At 41.3% G+C, this 16,741-nt stretch overlaps 1 protein-coding gene across 2 annotated transcripts; it reads left to right on the top strand.

Annotated features, from left to right (window-relative positions):
* The first annotated feature begins 6,375 nt into the window (after positions 1 to 6,375).
* LOC127006646 (uncharacterized) lies at positions 6,376 to 16,741 on the top strand. 2 transcript variants are annotated; one of them, XM_050876797.1, is made up of 7 exons: positions 6,376 to 6,491; positions 10,251 to 10,302; positions 12,740 to 12,798; positions 12,949 to 13,105; positions 13,366 to 13,543; positions 13,774 to 13,930; positions 14,152 to 16,741. In XM_050876797.1, exons 1-7 carry the CDS (start codon positions 6,419 to 6,421, stop codon positions 14,310 to 14,312), a joined length of 837 nt encoding a protein of 278 aa, XP_050732754.1. In that variant the 5' UTR covers positions 6,376 to 6,418; the 3' UTR covers positions 14,313 to 16,741. The 2 variants fall into 2 exon arrangements, with proteins under 2 accessions (XP_050732754.1, XP_050732753.1); XM_050876796.1 differs by lacking the exon at positions 6,376 to 6,491 and adding an exon at positions 6,872 to 7,046.

Below are 16,741 nucleotides of genomic sequence, written 5' to 3'. Positions count from 1 at the left end.
GCCTGGGCTGGCTCAGCCTGGCTGGCTGACTCAAGTGGCGGGGGTGGGCTGGGGGTCGGATGGCTATAGACAAGGGGACGGGGAGGACAGCTAGGTAGAGGGAGAGGGTGAAGTGATGAGGAATGGAGAGCGGGAATGGGAGGGGACAGGAAGCAGGAGTGGGCTGGGGCGCGGGACTTGGGGAGGGAGGGCCATTGACAAGGAGAGGACCAGCTGGTAGAGGGAGAGCATGAGGTATGGAGAGGAGAGACACAGAGAGATGGACGAAAGGGGCGTAATTTGAGTACAGACCCACCCACCCTCTCTCTCTCTCTCTCTCTCTCTCTCTCTCTCTCTCTCTCTCTCTCTCTCTGCTTATTCCGTTTATCACCTCTTTGACCTTACCTGACCCACTTTTATCTGATATCTGTTTGCTTGCCGTAGCCGTGCCGATAAACAACAAAATGTAGTAGCCTACTACTTTTCTTCTTCCTCCTCCTCCTCCTTTTCCTCATTCTCCTTATCATCATCATCATCATCATCATCATCGTAATAATAATAATAATAATAATAATAATAGTGAGTATATAGAAATGTTTAATAAAGGATAATAATGATATAACAATAACAATAAAACAACACCATCAAAACACTAATAATAATAACAACAGCAACAACTACGACTAGCTACTACTACTACTACTATATTTTTTACTACTACGGGCCTCCATCTATTAGAGTTGCGTTGTGAGCGGTATATTCTCTCATATCCTTTCACAAAGCAATTCATTGGCCCCACCCCGCCAATGACTGTGGCCAACAACCATCTTTATTTAATATTACAAACCTTACTAAACATATTATTTTTAAGCTAACAGAGCTTGTGGTCGATACGACTATCAATCAACCACCGTCGCCTCAAAGTCCGGGTCGGCAATGCGGGTGGTTTTGGGTGCAGGTGACCTGGTTCCTCTCAGGCAGACCAAGGCTGACCTCAGGAGGGAGAAGGACAGCCTGCATCTCATCCAGGCGACTACACTGCTTCTTGGCTGCTGTTTCTTATCCGCCAGTGTTTCGGCGAGTCTTGCGTAGAAGCTCTATGCCCTTGGTCCCATCCCTCCTGACGTCGTGAATACTACCGGGGTGAAGGAGCCCTGGTCCACATTCTGTACTACTACTATATTACTACTACTACTACTACTACTACTACTACTACTACTACTACTACTACTACTACTACTACTACTACTACTACTACTGCTACTACTACTACTACTACTACTACTACTACTACTACTGCAAGCCATCCGCCGCTACTTGTCTGTCACGTGACCTAATCAGGTGCGTCGCTCACCTGACCCTTGACAGGCTACGAGGTGCTTCGCCTTCACGTGTCACACACACACACACACACACACACACACACACACACACACACACACACATACACACTATGCATAATTGTTTTTGTTGTTGTTGTTGTTATTATTATTATTATTATTATTATTATTATTATTATTATTATTGTTATTGTTGTTATCATTATCATTGTTATTTTCATTGTTGTTATTCATACTCTTATCTTTTAGTTTATTTTTTTCTTTTCTTCTTCATTTTCGACGTCGTCGTATTTTCTTGTTTCATCTTCTTTTTCTTCTTTTGTAGTGCCTGATGGGTGAGCCTCCCATAACTCCCTCTGCCAGGGGGTACCTCTTTGGCCGACTGGTAAAGGAGTGGTTCTCCCGTTACGCTGGTCGCGGATTCGATCCCCGGCGCCGGCAAATCTTTCCTTGTCTGGATTAATTTCTCGTGTTTCATTACACGCAGAGGTTGTATGTGAATAGTAAAGAGTAAAAATTCTGACATTTCACTTTTTCTTCATCGTCGTCGTCGTCGTCGTCTTTCCTTTTTCTTTTTCTTCTTTTTCTTCATTGTCATCGCCGTCGTCATTTTTCATTATTTCTTTCTTTCTTCTTCATCGTCGTCGTCGTCGTCTTTTCTTGTTTCTTCTTCTTTTTCTTTCTTTTTTCTTCATCGTCGTCATCGTCTTTTTTATGTTCTTTTCCTCCTTCTCCTCCTCCTCCTCCTCCTCCTTCTTTTCATCATCATCTTTATCATCATAATCATCATCATTGTATTATTATTATTATTATTATTATTATTATTATTATTATTATTATTATTATTATTATTATTATTATTATTATTATTATTATTATTATTATTATTATTATTATTATTATTATTATTATTATTATTATTATTATTATTATTATTATTATTATTATTATTATTATCATTACATGGTATCATTATTAATGGCATCATCATCTTCATCATCAGGAGGGATGGAGCTCAGCTATAATAGGCACGAACTGGTTCACGAACAGGGTGGTGGATGACTGGAACAAACTGATCAGCAGATATGTAGTTGATGCAGACATGATTGAAAACTTTAGATTAAGGCTAGACATATGGATAGGGACGGAAGCTGGTGAACAACCCAATCCTAGGAGCTGCCGTGTGTAGGCGTTTTGCATGTATATAGAAAGCCTATGCTGCCCATACATTGACTTTGTCCAGGTTTACATACAATAGTCATGCACATAAACCTGCAAAACTATACATACATACATAAGCATAAAATTCCTTTACTCCTAACACTTGGGAAGGTCTATGTAGAAGTGAATGACCTGTAGCCTAGTTATGAAAGAGAGAGAATATCTTTTGATGGCAAAATTTTACGGCTCTTGTCTCCATATGCTCGTTCATGGAAAGTTTTCTAACATTTCTACAAGATTTCCATGCCTACTATTAAACTGTCAATCATTTTTTCAAGTGTCTTAAGTCTGCCCTGTGATGTCAAGTTACATTTTCTTTGACACCAATCCGTTCGTTTTCTTTAGAGCGTTGCCACGGTCATACATATGGTTTATATTAAACAGTACGCTTCTCGGCCCTACAGAGTGAATTTTTATGTTTAGAAATAATATTTGATGCCGAATAATCAAGTTATTTCACTGAGTGTGACTTTCCGCGATTTCGTGTTTTTATGTTCCGCGTTGTCCTCAGCGAGTGGCTGTCAGCCGTGTCTGAGCTTTGTTTACAAAAAATAATGCTTATTACGCCTTCGATGAAAGTCAAAGACGATCAAAAAGTATATAGACAAGGTAAGGATATAAATATGTGTTCATATGTGTATGGAAATACAGTCTTGATAAATTATCTAGGTTAAATAACAGCGTTGGCATAATCGCAGGTTTAAGCTCGTCAGGCTGTGGGCAGCGCGCTCACTGTGAAAAGTTTGAAGGTAATAATAAATGTCATCCTGGTTGTGACCTCCAAAAGCCACCTCAGCATCCTCATGGACAGTGCTAATGAAACCCCTGGCTTATCGTGAAGGATATGCGTGGGGGGAGCTATTATAAGTATTGTTGTTGTTGTTATTATTATTATTATTATTATTATTATTATTATTATTATTATTATTATTATTATTATTATTATTATTATTATTATTATTATTATTATTATTATTATTATTATTATTATCGTCTTCTAAATGATGATATAATAATGCGTCCTTGATTTATTGATGAAACTGATGAGAGAGAGAGAGAGAGAGAGAGAGAGAGAGAATGTGTGTGTGTGTGTGTGTGTGTGTGTGTGTGTGTGTGTGTGTGAAACAAAACTTTTAAGACCTGCCGGATTGTCACGCTCGGCCGCCTCCACCACACACACACACACACACACACACACACACACACACACACACACACACACTTTACCACCACCACCACCTCATCTCTATGTAGCCTACCTGGAGTCGAACTTGTGGTCGTAAGGTGCCACGAGGAAGCAGTCTGCCTAGTAATGTTTGTTGCGAGGAGGCGATGAGAGAGAGAGAGAGAGAGAGAGAGAGAGAGAGAGAGAGAGAGAGAGTAGGGTTGTAAAGATAGTGTCAGTTAAGTATCGCAGATGCCTCCTTATTCCCTTTCACTTGTCGAGAGAGTAGAAGTTAAAAGTGTAAGAAAATAAAACAACAGGGGAAGAGTTCGGTTGTCACTCACATTATAGTTCGTGTTTTAAAAAGTCGTCCGCTCAGTTATATTAATTGTTTTGTTCATAAGAATAAGGAATGAAGTGTTTAAATATGAATCGCATAATATAACAATTGAAATGGTTATAAACGTCGGTTATTTCACTCACAGGAATAACGATAGTAGGTCACTTTCTTTAATATCTCCATAACATTAATCTTCTATCACACGTAGACTTAACCCTCAACTTTACTAACTGTTCTAAAGTAAACTCAAACTTCAACTTATTTTACTGAACAAAAAACATCAAACAACCTAACCAAACAAAGCTGAATTTTCCTTACAATTCAAAGTACAATTCAGTCTTTCATGCCAGTATATTTCCTCCACTACACGCAAACTCGACCCACAACACAACTTCCTGATCAATACCCAACACTCAGCATATCCCAACCTCACGTGACTAACACTGCAATAGCATGAAAAAAAAAAAAAATTAAAAGGTCTTTCCAACGCGAAACTGAACGGAACAAAATTTAGCTGACATTATAATCTAAAGAAAACAAAAAAGATCTTCAGATTCAGTATATTTCTCCTCACACATAATTACAAACCTAAAACAAAATTTCATAAACGAAAACCAACACAAAACGTAACGAAGTAGGATGGACTTAACATTACAATAAAACATATGAATCAGAAAGATTAACACGCCACTTTGCCTCATCCATTACACGTAAACTTTAACCAAACCAAAACTTACTGAAAAAAACACAGCAAACTAAGACGGAATCAACATTACAGTAAAACAAAGGAATGATAAACCCTAACATGTCACGATTCCTCTGTTATTACACGTAAACTCAAACCAAAACAAAACTTACGGAACGAGCACCAACACAAAGCAATACAAAACTAATTGTACAAGAACCAGCACAACACAAAACAGAGCAAAGCAAAACCTACTTACCAAGGACAAAGGGAAAAGAGACTAACACCTAACCTAACATGACTACTCTTTTCCGTGATGGGTCATTCTTTGGGTCCGTGTGTTACGTGATTATTATATATACCCTTTCTCTGGAGGTGACCGATAAGGGCTTCCTGCTATCTGCTATATAGGTGATGAGGGACGAAGATAAAGGGAGCTTAGTAACGATGTAGGGACGCACGGAGAATGTATTACGAAGGAGGAGGAGCCAATAAATATGTAATGGGAAATTTGATATATGGTTTTCGTCTTGCAAGGTGTAGTTGTAGTATATACTAGTTGCGGTAGTTGTAGTAGTAGTAGTAGTAGTAGTGGAAAAGTTATTGTTATTATTATTATTATTATTAAATTATTATTATTATTATTAAATTATTATTATTATTATTATTATTATTATTATTATTATTATTATTGTTATTGTTGTTATTATTATTATTATTATTATTATTATTATTATTATTGTTATTATTATTATTGTTGTTGTTGTTGATTTTGTTATACAACCTGGGTATGGCGGATACGCACCTGATACACCTGAGTTTCTTGTGTTCTTGTCAGTATTTCATTATTCATTAGAAATCGGTCATTCATATTGGACGAGGTGCGTGCATTCCCTGCTCTCTCTCTCTCTCTCTCTCTCTCTCTCTCTCTCTCTCTCGTCACGCATGCACGTAGAATAATCAGGGTTCGTACGAAAAGTGCAGACTGAAAGAAAATTTTAACTTCAATTATTAATGATTTAGAATAATGGTATTAGGTTCCTGATGGAGTGACTATTAAAGGCATTGAGGCTCATAAGAAACGGAGAAAGGGTACGAGGAATCTATAATAATGTATGTGTCTCCTCCTCACTGAGGTTACATTATATACGATGAATTATAGTGAACGAGTTACGGTACGTTTCTCTCTCTCTCTCTCTCTCTCTCTCTCTCTCTCTCTCTCTCTCTCTCTCTCTGCGTGTGTGTCTGGTTTCATTCACACAAAAAACGTTCGCCGTCTGCCGTCCGTCGATGCGGCCAACCTCCCATAGATTACCCTTCCCAATACCTGCTCCCCGTCACCTGGAGGATTCCCCTGTGATGCAGGTGACAAAGAGTGCCAAGTTTAATCCTTAGTGGGGCGTGAGGGCAGTACGTTGACCCCCCCTAACCCTGTCCGCCCCGCCCCGCTCCGCCCCGCCCCTGCTGCAAAAAACCTGCGATTTGGTTACTCGAAAGACAACCTTTCATCGCTTTGCAAGGTGTTAGCGGACGGAAAATAATATGAAAGTGGAACGTGTGAAGAGGAGGGTCTTATATGGGTAAAGAGACCGCGGAAAAATCGAGAAAAATAACAAAATTTACGTGACGGAATCGCAATCGGAGGCGGGAAAAGGAGCGAAGCAGACGGCCCGAGCTCAGTAGTCGAGATGGCGGCGCCGGCGACGAGTGTGGTGGTGCTGGACCGCGGCAACAACACCACATGCACGGTCAACCTGCACGGTGAGTGTGTCTCTGGGGTGCACGAGGGTCAGGGCGGGCGTGTGCGGCGTGCCCCTGGGTGTGGGTGCCGCGGCGGGGGAGCAGAGCCAGGTGTACAGGTGACAGGAGGAGGGAGGGAGCCTGAGCCGCCCGCGCGTGATTTTGGTCTGGTGGTGTGGCGAGTTTTTTGTCACCTCTTTGAACGCCCCGGCTTGACGAAACAAAGGAAATTGAGGAAAATGCAAGATCTGTCCCGCGCCCAGGGGTTTGGGTCCAAAGAGGGAGGTCGAGAGGGTTTCGGAGAGGGCCGTGTCACCTTTCAACATGTCAAAATAAGAAAATAAGGCACGAGTTAAGACCGAGGGAGGGCTATTTTTTTCCCATGGTGGGGAGGGGTCGGGCCTTGGGTGGTTACCTCGGGATGCCGCCTTGGGCCTCAGAGCTTTCCCTGTGGCCATTTTTAGTGCTCTATTATGCTATGGAGAGAGGAAGAGCCGTGTGTGTGGGTATGGCCGGCTGCCGAGGCCTGGGAATGGACTTGTAGCAGGGGCAGCCCGAGGGAGCCTGAAGGGACCAGTTAAGACTTTCCTTACTCCACCTTAATACAGACGCCATTTACCCCACACTCACGCCCACAGCTTGCATCAGGAGGGGAGGCCTGGGGGGTATAATAATAGCAGTATTACCCTTAACCCTGCAGTGTGGCAAGCCAGGAAATCCTACTTTGTTTAGGATACTGAATTTTCTGCATATTTTGGCTTTATTAGGTAGTTTTATAGGTTCTGAGATGAGTCTTCAATGTGTAACCTTTAACTTTAAGGGTGGAAGGGCATGCTGTGTCATCTCTTGTTTATTGTGTAGCCTAATGTATATTCAAGTTCTGACCAAGTTTCTATCAGTCCCATTCTTTTCCTGTAAGTTATGACAAACCTGTTCTCACACAGCAGAGTAATGATAGGACAGGAAGCCTTAGGAGGCAGCTGGCCCCTTGGGGGAGGGCAGTCTGAGAGAGAGAGAGAGAGAGAGAGAGAGAGAGAGAGAGAGAGAGAGAGAGAGATGATGGATACTTAAGTTTGGGATGCTGTAAATTTTTATCATCTCACACAGCAAAACCAGCAAACACACTCACCTTGCTCTTATCATCTCCTGGATCACATGCCCAGACCAATTAATATCCTAATGTATGCACCACAATCACCTTTGCTATCCTCATTATCCTCCCACTCTCACTGTCCACTGGAATTCAAGACAAAAAACTCTAAATCCAGTTTGTCTTGGGAGCAAAGAATACTTTAGACTCAGAGTAAAGGGATATGGCATCCGTGTACTGGCGGGTTTTAATGTTTTATGAGAGTATTCAATAATTGAGTATGAATTATGTATGTGCTTTTATGAAATATTGAGAACACCGCTCATAAAACCTGACATGGCAGCCTTTACTCTCCTCAAGGACTGACTATGGTCAATCAAGCACTTTTTATATACTATTCTTAGATTTTCAAGACATTTTCTAGTATAATATTTTTCTATATCTTCACTTTATTGCTTGCCATGATGACAGCAAAAAGTCTGGAGAGCATTGTATTCTTGATGGAATGTATCTCATTTGAAATATATTCCATTTTTATTATTATTACATCCTCCTCAGCTTCTGTGAATCTTGTACTCGCCACAATTTTAATCGAATAGTGTGTGAATCATCTAAAAACATGTATGGAGGAGAATAATGGGCACCTGAGGGGATTGAATCTTGTTCACCTGCTGCCCGTCAAATTATTACATGTTTCAAATTATGTAACTGATTGATACACGTTTTTTGCCTTGAGACTGGAGTCATCCATCATCTCCTGGGCCATAGAGGAAGCCAATCTACATGCTGCCAAAAAATATATTGGACATTGGATGGCAGGAGTTCATGGATAGAGAGAAGATTCTGAATTTTGTTGGTGGCACGTAAAGAATCATGTTTTTATGGGGTGCCCCAGGCTGCTTCCAAAGGCCAACAAGAAGTTCTGATTCAAGGACAAATATTTTTCATTCATTACGTGATATAATTATCTTCACACTTGCCCTTCTTGCCCGCTGAGAGTTGGGCAGAACGCTGTGGGGCCTCAGTTCTCCCCTTGAAGGCTGACGAGTTTTTGAATTTATATGTTGTTAGGTAAGAGGCTTTTTATGCTGTACTGCTTCTTTATTGTCCTTAGCTTATCTCCATGGTTCTGAAACACTGGGTAATACTACCGTGGATTGCAGGATGTTCTTTTTACACCTCTGGTTTAGGTTTGAATGTTAATCCTTTGTACTGAAGATTGTTGCTTCATCCACTAAGACTTGACATTAAGATGGTAATTTACGTTCCTTTCATGGCTGCCGGAGTGATGTTGAGGAGCCTTTGTATTTCACTGAGGCTCCTTAAGGGGAAACACTTGCACAGCCCTCTCTTGACATTTTCCTGGCTATACTTATTTTTAGTCTTACTCACTTTGCTCATGGTACCTTTCCCTTTGTTCTCTTTTAGTATATTCAAGAACTATTGCACCATCAAACCTAGTCCTCTGCAGGTAAAGGACTAGCAGGGTGGTGAGATATCATAGTCACTGCCTTAACTTGAGTATTTATCCTCATCACTGACACATCCCTACCTTCTTCATGGGTGTCAAGGACATTGCATCACCCCATCAGTGTCCTATAGGGGAACATAGCAGGATGTGATGATGCTTGTGGTGGTGGTGGCAAGCCCTCGCTCCCTTTCTCGAGGCAGGGTTGAAGCTGAGAGAGGAGATGGTGACACAGTTTTTGCTCCCTGTCTGGCTCCTGCTGCAGTTCTCCCCTGTTTTTTACTCCTCCAGTTCCTCGTCTGCTATTGATTCAGGGCCTCCCAGCAGCTACAGTGGGAGTGTGAGGTAGCTGCTGATGCTGCTGCCTCCATCTTCCCTGCTCCCACACTTTTACACACTTAACACCATAATAAAGAGGGATCAGTATTTAGTGTGATGGGGGTCATATTGATTTTCCTTCTTTGCTGATATGATTTTTTTGGTGTTGAGCGTGCCTAGTGGGGTGGGTGGTTTGTCCTTCACAGAGTGCGAGAGCAAAGCCAAGAGGGCAGCACTGAGTAGGGATAGAGGTTAAGGAGGGGCAGGGCCTCGGATGAATCACTTGAACTTGGGTTGCCTTGTGTGAGATGTAAGGGTGGAAGGACTTGTATGCAGTGCTTTGGATGGTATTTATATGGTTGGCTTTCTTTGCTTCCTTCCAAATGACACACTATAGGAAGGAGGTGATTTGATTTGTGGGAATTTGTTCAGTAACTATATTGTGCTAGGAGTAGTGTCTTTTCTCTTTTTATAGTGACTGAGATGAGTTTCAAGTCCGATATATATATTTGGAAAGAGTATGATAAACTTCCCTTTTATCAACTTTTTCATCCACCCATTCATGTTTTAGCATCTATTATCTTGCAAGAAACAACTGTAGCCTTGGTAACATTTTCATTGAAGTATTATTTGGTCTTAGTATTTTAGTATATTATTAAAAGTTCTTATTGTTTTACCCTACATGCAGAGGCTTATCATCCACCATTGTGAGGCAGGTGTATCATGCTCCATTGTGTGGGGGAGGAGATAACTACTTCATATCACATCCTATAATTATGAGCCACACAAAAAGCAGTGCAGCTGTCCCTATTGCTAATTACCAATGGAGGAGGACAGGTAAATGTTCCTTTTTGTGGCTGGTGCAGGTAATGGGTTTTGGTATAATCTCTCTGGTTTCCCACAGGTGCGACGGTGGTGTCATGGCGCGTGAACAACCAGGAGCAACTTTTTGTTAGGTGAGTCCCTTGAATGAGGAGGAGGAAGAGGAGGAGTTGCGTGTCATGCAGTACATGCCCCACAAACTTTTATGGGAGCTGCCTTGTATAATGGCTTGATAATTGCCTGCTTTTTGAGACACACAAAAAAATGGAGGGTTTTCATGTAACCTCTTGAGTGGTGTTGCCGCTGCCTTGCTGATGTGGTGATGGTGGTGGAGGGGTGTTGGCAGGATGGGGTTGTGTGTGTGCTTACCTTGGGGTTGTGTGTCATGCTTTGCACATTTCCAGGTTGGCTGTCAGGAGATGGATTAATGAGCACCCTTAAGTCTGTTAATTAATGTGCTAAAAAGCTGTGTAGTGAAAGCTTGTGTTGCTCACCACCAGAAAAAGCTTCCATCCTCCCTCCACAAGAAAACATGGCGTGATTCTTCCAACTGGATACAAGTTCTCCAATTTAGCCTTTTTCATGAGTCCCCGGCGAACAGGAAGGAGTTTTTGTGGGCGGTCGTCAGGGAGGGTGGAGGCAGGGGATGCTCTAAATTACAGAGTAGGGGAGGAAGGGGAAAAAGGAGGATATGTACAGGCTGCCTGGGTACATTGGAGGCTGGGAGGCAAGGCTTGAGCTCTCCTGAATGACCTGCTGTTTAAGGGTCGTAGAATATTCGTTCAAATGGAAATACTTTGCCAGAGATTATCATTATTTAGTGCCCTAAGGCTACTCATGCCACTGACTTGTCTGAAATTGCTGTCTAGGAAGAGGTTTTGAAATAGAAGAATCACAAAACAAAGTAAAAGTTAGCATATTGATAGCTTCAAGAAGACTCCATGTTGAAGATTGGATGGGATGAGTCTGGCTGGCTGGCTGAGTGTTCCAATGAGTGATTCTATCTGGAAGGGGGAGGATTGAAAAAAGACAGGATGAAACGCTTGAGAAAATCAGCACAGTGGTACTATCTTTGACCAGACTCTGCTGTAAATTATGTTCTCTTTCAGACAAAAAAAAAATAAAGAGATGATACCATGTGTAAGGGTGGGATGTCTGGACCTCGATTTATGTGGCAAGCAAAAATTAGTTTCTTTCACGGAAGATTTAACTTTCATACCCCCAAGCAAGATTCTGTAAAACTAAAGATAAAGGTTTTGTGTGTGTGTGTGTGTGTGTGTGTGTGTAGGTAGGTAGAGTGGCTCTGGTAGGGGTGGAGGCAGTGTGATTGTGGTGGGGAGATAGCATGACTGTGGTGGAAGTGATGTAATGATAGGAATGTGGTGGTTGGGGGGGGAATAGATAGTATGGTTGTGGTGGAGAGATAGTGTAGCTGTAGGGAAAATGGTGTGGCTGAGGTGGAGAAGTATGTGTGGTTTTGAAGGTGAGATGGCATGGCTGTGGTAGGGAAACGGCTAAATATAACTTGTGTAGTGAAGCGATTGAGCTGTCTAGGTATGAATGTGGTGAGGTGGTGGAGCTAACAAGAGTGGAGGAGAGCTGGAGTAGAGGTGGTTGCGGAGGTGTGGCTGTGCTGTGGTTGGGAGGCAGGGATGGGCCATAGACCTTGACCATGTACCTGACCTCACGCATCACTAACTCCCAACTTTCCAGTCTCCTACTCCAACTGCGAGACGCCATAACGAATGCTGTGAATGCTCTTGTGTTCCACCTGAAACGGCCCAACAAAAATGGCCAGGAAAAAGTGGTCTGGTTGCATTCTGAGGCAGTGAACCTCGGCGAGTGTAGTCACTGATGCCTACACTACCCTGCTATTTTGCCTGGAGTGGGATGAGAGAAGAACCTGCACAGCTCTGAGTCTGGTGTTCATTCCCACTGTTATACCAAGAGTTTCCCTTTGAATGGTGCAGTTGTGGTGCCATGACTGCACACTCCAATCAATCAGTCATTCCCTTAGACTGGGCTTGCTTAGAATCTCCCTGACTGGGGTTGGGATGTTCATGTCTGGTGTAGATGGTGTGGGTGGAGCAGCCCAAGTGTGGCAGCCACCTGGGATGTGTGGCTGGCTGGTGCCTGAGGCTAGCCCCCAAGGGATTGTGTGTGGCTGAGTCGTGGTCTGGGAATCCTGCACTGGGGAGAGAGAGGGAGGATGAAAGTGCCCTATTCTGCAGACTTTAACTTTTTCTTCTCTCTGTCTCTCATTATTATTATTATTTCTAAGAATTTATGTACCAGTACTTTATAAAATTAAATCTAAGCTTGGTTTATCAGCTGTTACTTTTTTTGTAGCTGACAACCATTACTCGGATAATTAAATTGTGCATTAGGTGGCTTTTTAATAAAAGGCAAGAACACTGAGCCATAAAAATAGGTTAATATTTGACCACAATGTTTTGTGTATGGCAAATTATTTTTTGATAATTATGTATTTTAGTAGTTAAAAAGACCGTTTTACATAAGAATGTTATGACTTCATAGATATTGCTAATGGTAGTCATTTTTTGTTTGCAGCAAGCAAGCAATTTTTGATGGAAAACGAGCCATCCGAGGAGGGATTCCAATAGTTTTTCGTAAGTTGAACCCAGAGAGAAAGTTCAGGGTGAATGACATGTAATGAAATAGTTGGCAGTTCACTGTCATTGAACTATAAATTTACACGGTACAAATATTTTCATTAACAGTAGTAATAAGTTTTCCTCTATCCTTATCACGCCCCACAGCCCAGTTTGGTGCCTGGAGCACTGGCCCGCAGCATGGCTTTGCTCGCATCTGCCGCTGGGAGTTGAAGAAGCCCCCAGAGCGCTTACCCACAGGGGATGTGGAGGCCATGTTCCAGCTGCTGGACAATGAGTTTACTCGCTCCATGTGGAACTACCCGTAAGTGTACTTGTTCACTCGACAGTAGTGTTATCAGGTTGTTGATACTGTTGTGGAATGGAAAATTCATACCATATTTCTCTGTCTTGAATGTGCCTGAAAATGTTGGTCATGAAATATGAGTTGCACTAAATTACTCTGTATTGATCTTCATGTAGCAGGTGAAAAGTTGTAGCCTCTGGAAATGGCACACACATACATTTGTCTCCTCCACTCCCATTAGTGCAGACACCTACATACACACATATTCACCCCCACAGGTTCAGCCTAACGTACCGCCTCATCCTGCGGGAGAAGGAGCTTCATTTCAACATCTCCGTGTACAACCCTGGTGCTGAGACACTCTCCTTCACCTTCCTGCTGCACACTTACTTCAAGGTTCCTGACGTGCGGCGGTGCCAGATCACAGGCATGAGGGGCTGCACCTACATTGACAAGGTAAGGGGGGCAAATACCTGGATTTGTTGCCTTACTTCATACCTCAGCAGAGACTTATGTGAAACAAGCATGATATTTTATATAATCTTTTTTACACGTTTATTAGGTAGCTTTGATTGTATTGATTAAATTTTGCAAATGTCATACTTCCTTTCCTGCACCAGTATTGCCCTTAGCTGTATGTTTCCCCTGCTTCACATCTCAATATTTAAACTCCCTGATTGCTCTAGACCCGGGAGGGAGCCCTGTACCAGGAGCACCGGGATGTGGTGACCATCAATGAGTGGACAGACCGCATCTACCAGAACACTCCCCTGGAGCACATCATCACCAATGTGGTCAGCGGCCGCAAGATGAGGATGCAGAAGTATAACCTTGTGGACACAGGTCAGCTGGGTTTTGTTTTGCTTTGTTCAAGTCATAGTCATAAAAGTAAGTTTTGTCTTATGTCCACAGAAAAAATATATTTCTGTGATTCTGATTTATTTAAAAGATACAACAGTCACTGCAGTGTTCTCCTGATTACCTTCCAATTTTATATAATGGATCTACTAAAATTTTACTGGTTTGGTTGTCATGTGTTTTCAGTCACTAGTTTGTCTTTACAGTGGTGTGGAACCCATGGATTGATAAGGCCAAGGAGATCCCTGACTTTGGAGAGGAGGAGTTCCCCAACCTGGTATGTGTGGAGGCTGGGCACGTGTCCTCGCCAGTAATCCTTCCACCCGGCACGGTGTTTGAGGCAAGCCAGATCCTCCAAGTGATGTAGGGGGCTGGGGAGACGCCTCACTGTAGGTCACCGCACATAGGCATGCAGCACCTCACCTCTTGGTCTCTTGTTGAGGAGCATTTGTTTAGCTCATTTTTAGCCATCACATTTGTCACACATTCACAGTTCAGAGTTGATGTAAATGGAGCTTGTTGGGACCGGGAGTATGGGTGTGTATACTAACAGCCGCTGGTGCTGGTATTTTTTTTTATTTTTTTATTTTTTTATTTTTTTTTAAGCCTCTGAGTCCTTGAGCCTAAATGGACCATGAGGCATGTTTTGTTTTTTAAATTCATATTTATTTTTTTATAAAAAATCCTTTTTTTTTTTCCTGTAACTTTTTTTTTATACAAAAGATGATATACAGTGACTATTTTTCCATCATTAGGATTCCTGAGTTATTTTTCTATAGTGTGGTATTTGTCTAGAGCCTTTATTCTTAATTTAACGTAACCATGGCAGTCATTTGCCAGCACATACCTAATTACGTATGTATCTTATTTTTCTTTGTGGTGTTCTTAGCTCATGTTGATGGTCCAGGAAACATGTTGAGACTCAAAACTTAATGACGTGCCCCATTGTAATGTGCTTTATGGTTATGGTAAGGGGCTTCAGGATAATGGCAGTATATTGCCCTTCCATCCCCCCATTTCCCTTACAGAATCTTATTGAGAAAACTATTAATGGTGCTATGGGTGTTGTGTTTGGTCTTTCCCAGTTGAGTTTTGCCATTTTAATGTTCATTTACCAACCCATTCTCAAAAAGATTAACCAGATCAGTTTTATTTATTTGATAAAAGATAATCATTGTTCCTCTGAAGACATAACCTGCCCATTGAAAATATAACTAAACCCGTTCAGATAACCTTTTAAGTGTTTGATCTCAAGTGTAGCATTAAGATGTTGAAAAAAGGACTGAGAGTATCTCCAGAAAGTTTTAACAACTTGTAATGGCTGGGAAGGCCATGGCATTTATCTCTGTTGTGTGGACAGTTTTTCCCAGTTACAAAAAACCAAAGTTATAAGAATCATTATGAAGACAGGGTGACTATTTCTTAATTAATGATATTTGTATTTTATAGGTTGTTTATTGTAGTCTACTTGCTACTAACCTAGTTATTGGTACTTGTAGTCAAGAGTTGCTTTGTGCAGTCTGTGATGGTGCATAATTACCGAGTGCTAAAAGGGTTGCTAACTGTTGTGGAGTAGAGGATGAGTTGTAGCTGAGTTTTTGAGCTTTCTAATCTTGTTAATGACCCAAGCTTGGGCAGCATGTGGCTTTCACACTCCAGTTTTAGATTTGTTAGAAACAACTATTTTTAGTGTTTACTACATTTAAAGTTTTTATAAGAAACATTGCCAATCCATAGGATGCCATCATTTTGGTTAGTATTGGTACTGTGGTCTTCATGGCTAGGATAGCTTTATAGTCAGTTATCATGAGACATCTTCACAAACCTTAGAAGGGACTCACCAAGAATGCTGCAATTGGTTCACCCTGAAGAATGCGTAGTCCAGATTCTGTCCAAATGTACAACAAAGCCATTTCTCATTCCATCATACTTTGCTGTTTTTAGTTTTCTTCAGGGTGAAGCATAACTATTCATCTTGTCATTTGTTTTAGATGAAGTAAAAATCATGAATATATACCAGACAAGAGTTCTTGCAGAAAATGTAGTCCAGTCACACTTTCTGCAGCCAGTTGTTACACATGTGACCTCAGTTGATAGTCCTTAACGACCAGTCATGTACAGTGTTTGTCTTGCTTCTTGCACTTCTTGTCTTTTAAAAAGTTTGCATTATAAGGTCAACATTACCTCAACAAGTATGTTTAAACAAACAATTTCTCAGTGTTAACCGAGTGAATAACTTGCAGAGGCCACCTTACACACTTCTTTTATTCATAATTTGCTGATCCTATTGTCTTAAATTAACTTGGCACATGCCATCTAAACATGTGAACTTGACAATTTTGACCAAACCATCATGTGCTCTGTATGGGCTTCTACAAGGTATAAAATAAGCAACATGGGTGAATGAGCAGGTAACGACTGGTGCCCTCTGCAAGTGACCCTTGGTTCGGACATGAGTGTGAGTTGACTGGTTCATCACTTTACATGACTGAGGTGCTCAGATGTCACAAACATGATGTTGTAGCACATGTTGTGGTTGTGAGCTTTACACATATGGATCTATTCCAGGTTGTTCAATCTCATGGTTTCATCAGTGTAGCACTGCATTCCGAATTTCATTTTTCTTTGACATATTTTCAAGTTTAGAGTTATTTTTAAGACACTTTAATAGTTTATAGTCAGAGTAATAAATTAATATTTCATAATTTTATATAATCATTATATGATGTATGATGCTGAATTACTTAACTGTTTAATTTTGTTTCTATAGTAAAAAATCAGTTAAAATGTAGTTAA

Source organism: Eriocheir sinensis, chromosome 33, assembly GCF_024679095.1.
Source record: "Eriocheir sinensis breed Jianghai 21 chromosome 33, ASM2467909v1, whole genome shotgun sequence".
Lineage (NCBI taxonomy): Eukaryota > Metazoa > Arthropoda > Malacostraca > Decapoda > Varunidae > Eriocheir > Eriocheir sinensis.
The sequence above is the reverse complement of the archived record's forward strand: the minus strand, read 5'-3'. Positions and strand labels throughout refer to the sequence as shown.

Bases quoted from the DNA above. Each gene is read 5' to 3' on its own strand.
- LOC127006646 (XM_050876796.1), top strand. From the start codon at position 6,944: ATGCTATGGAGAGAGGAAGAGCCGTGTGTGTGGGTATGGCCGGCTGCC. The intron at 12,799-12,948 runs GTAAGTTGAACC...CACGCCCCACAG, and splicing joins AGGGATTCCAATAGTTTTTC to CCCAGTTTGGTGCCTGGAGC. The intron at 13,544-13,773 runs GTAAGGGGGGCA...TGATTGCTCTAG, and splicing joins GCTGCACCTACATTGACAAG to ACCCGGGAGGGAGCCCTGTA.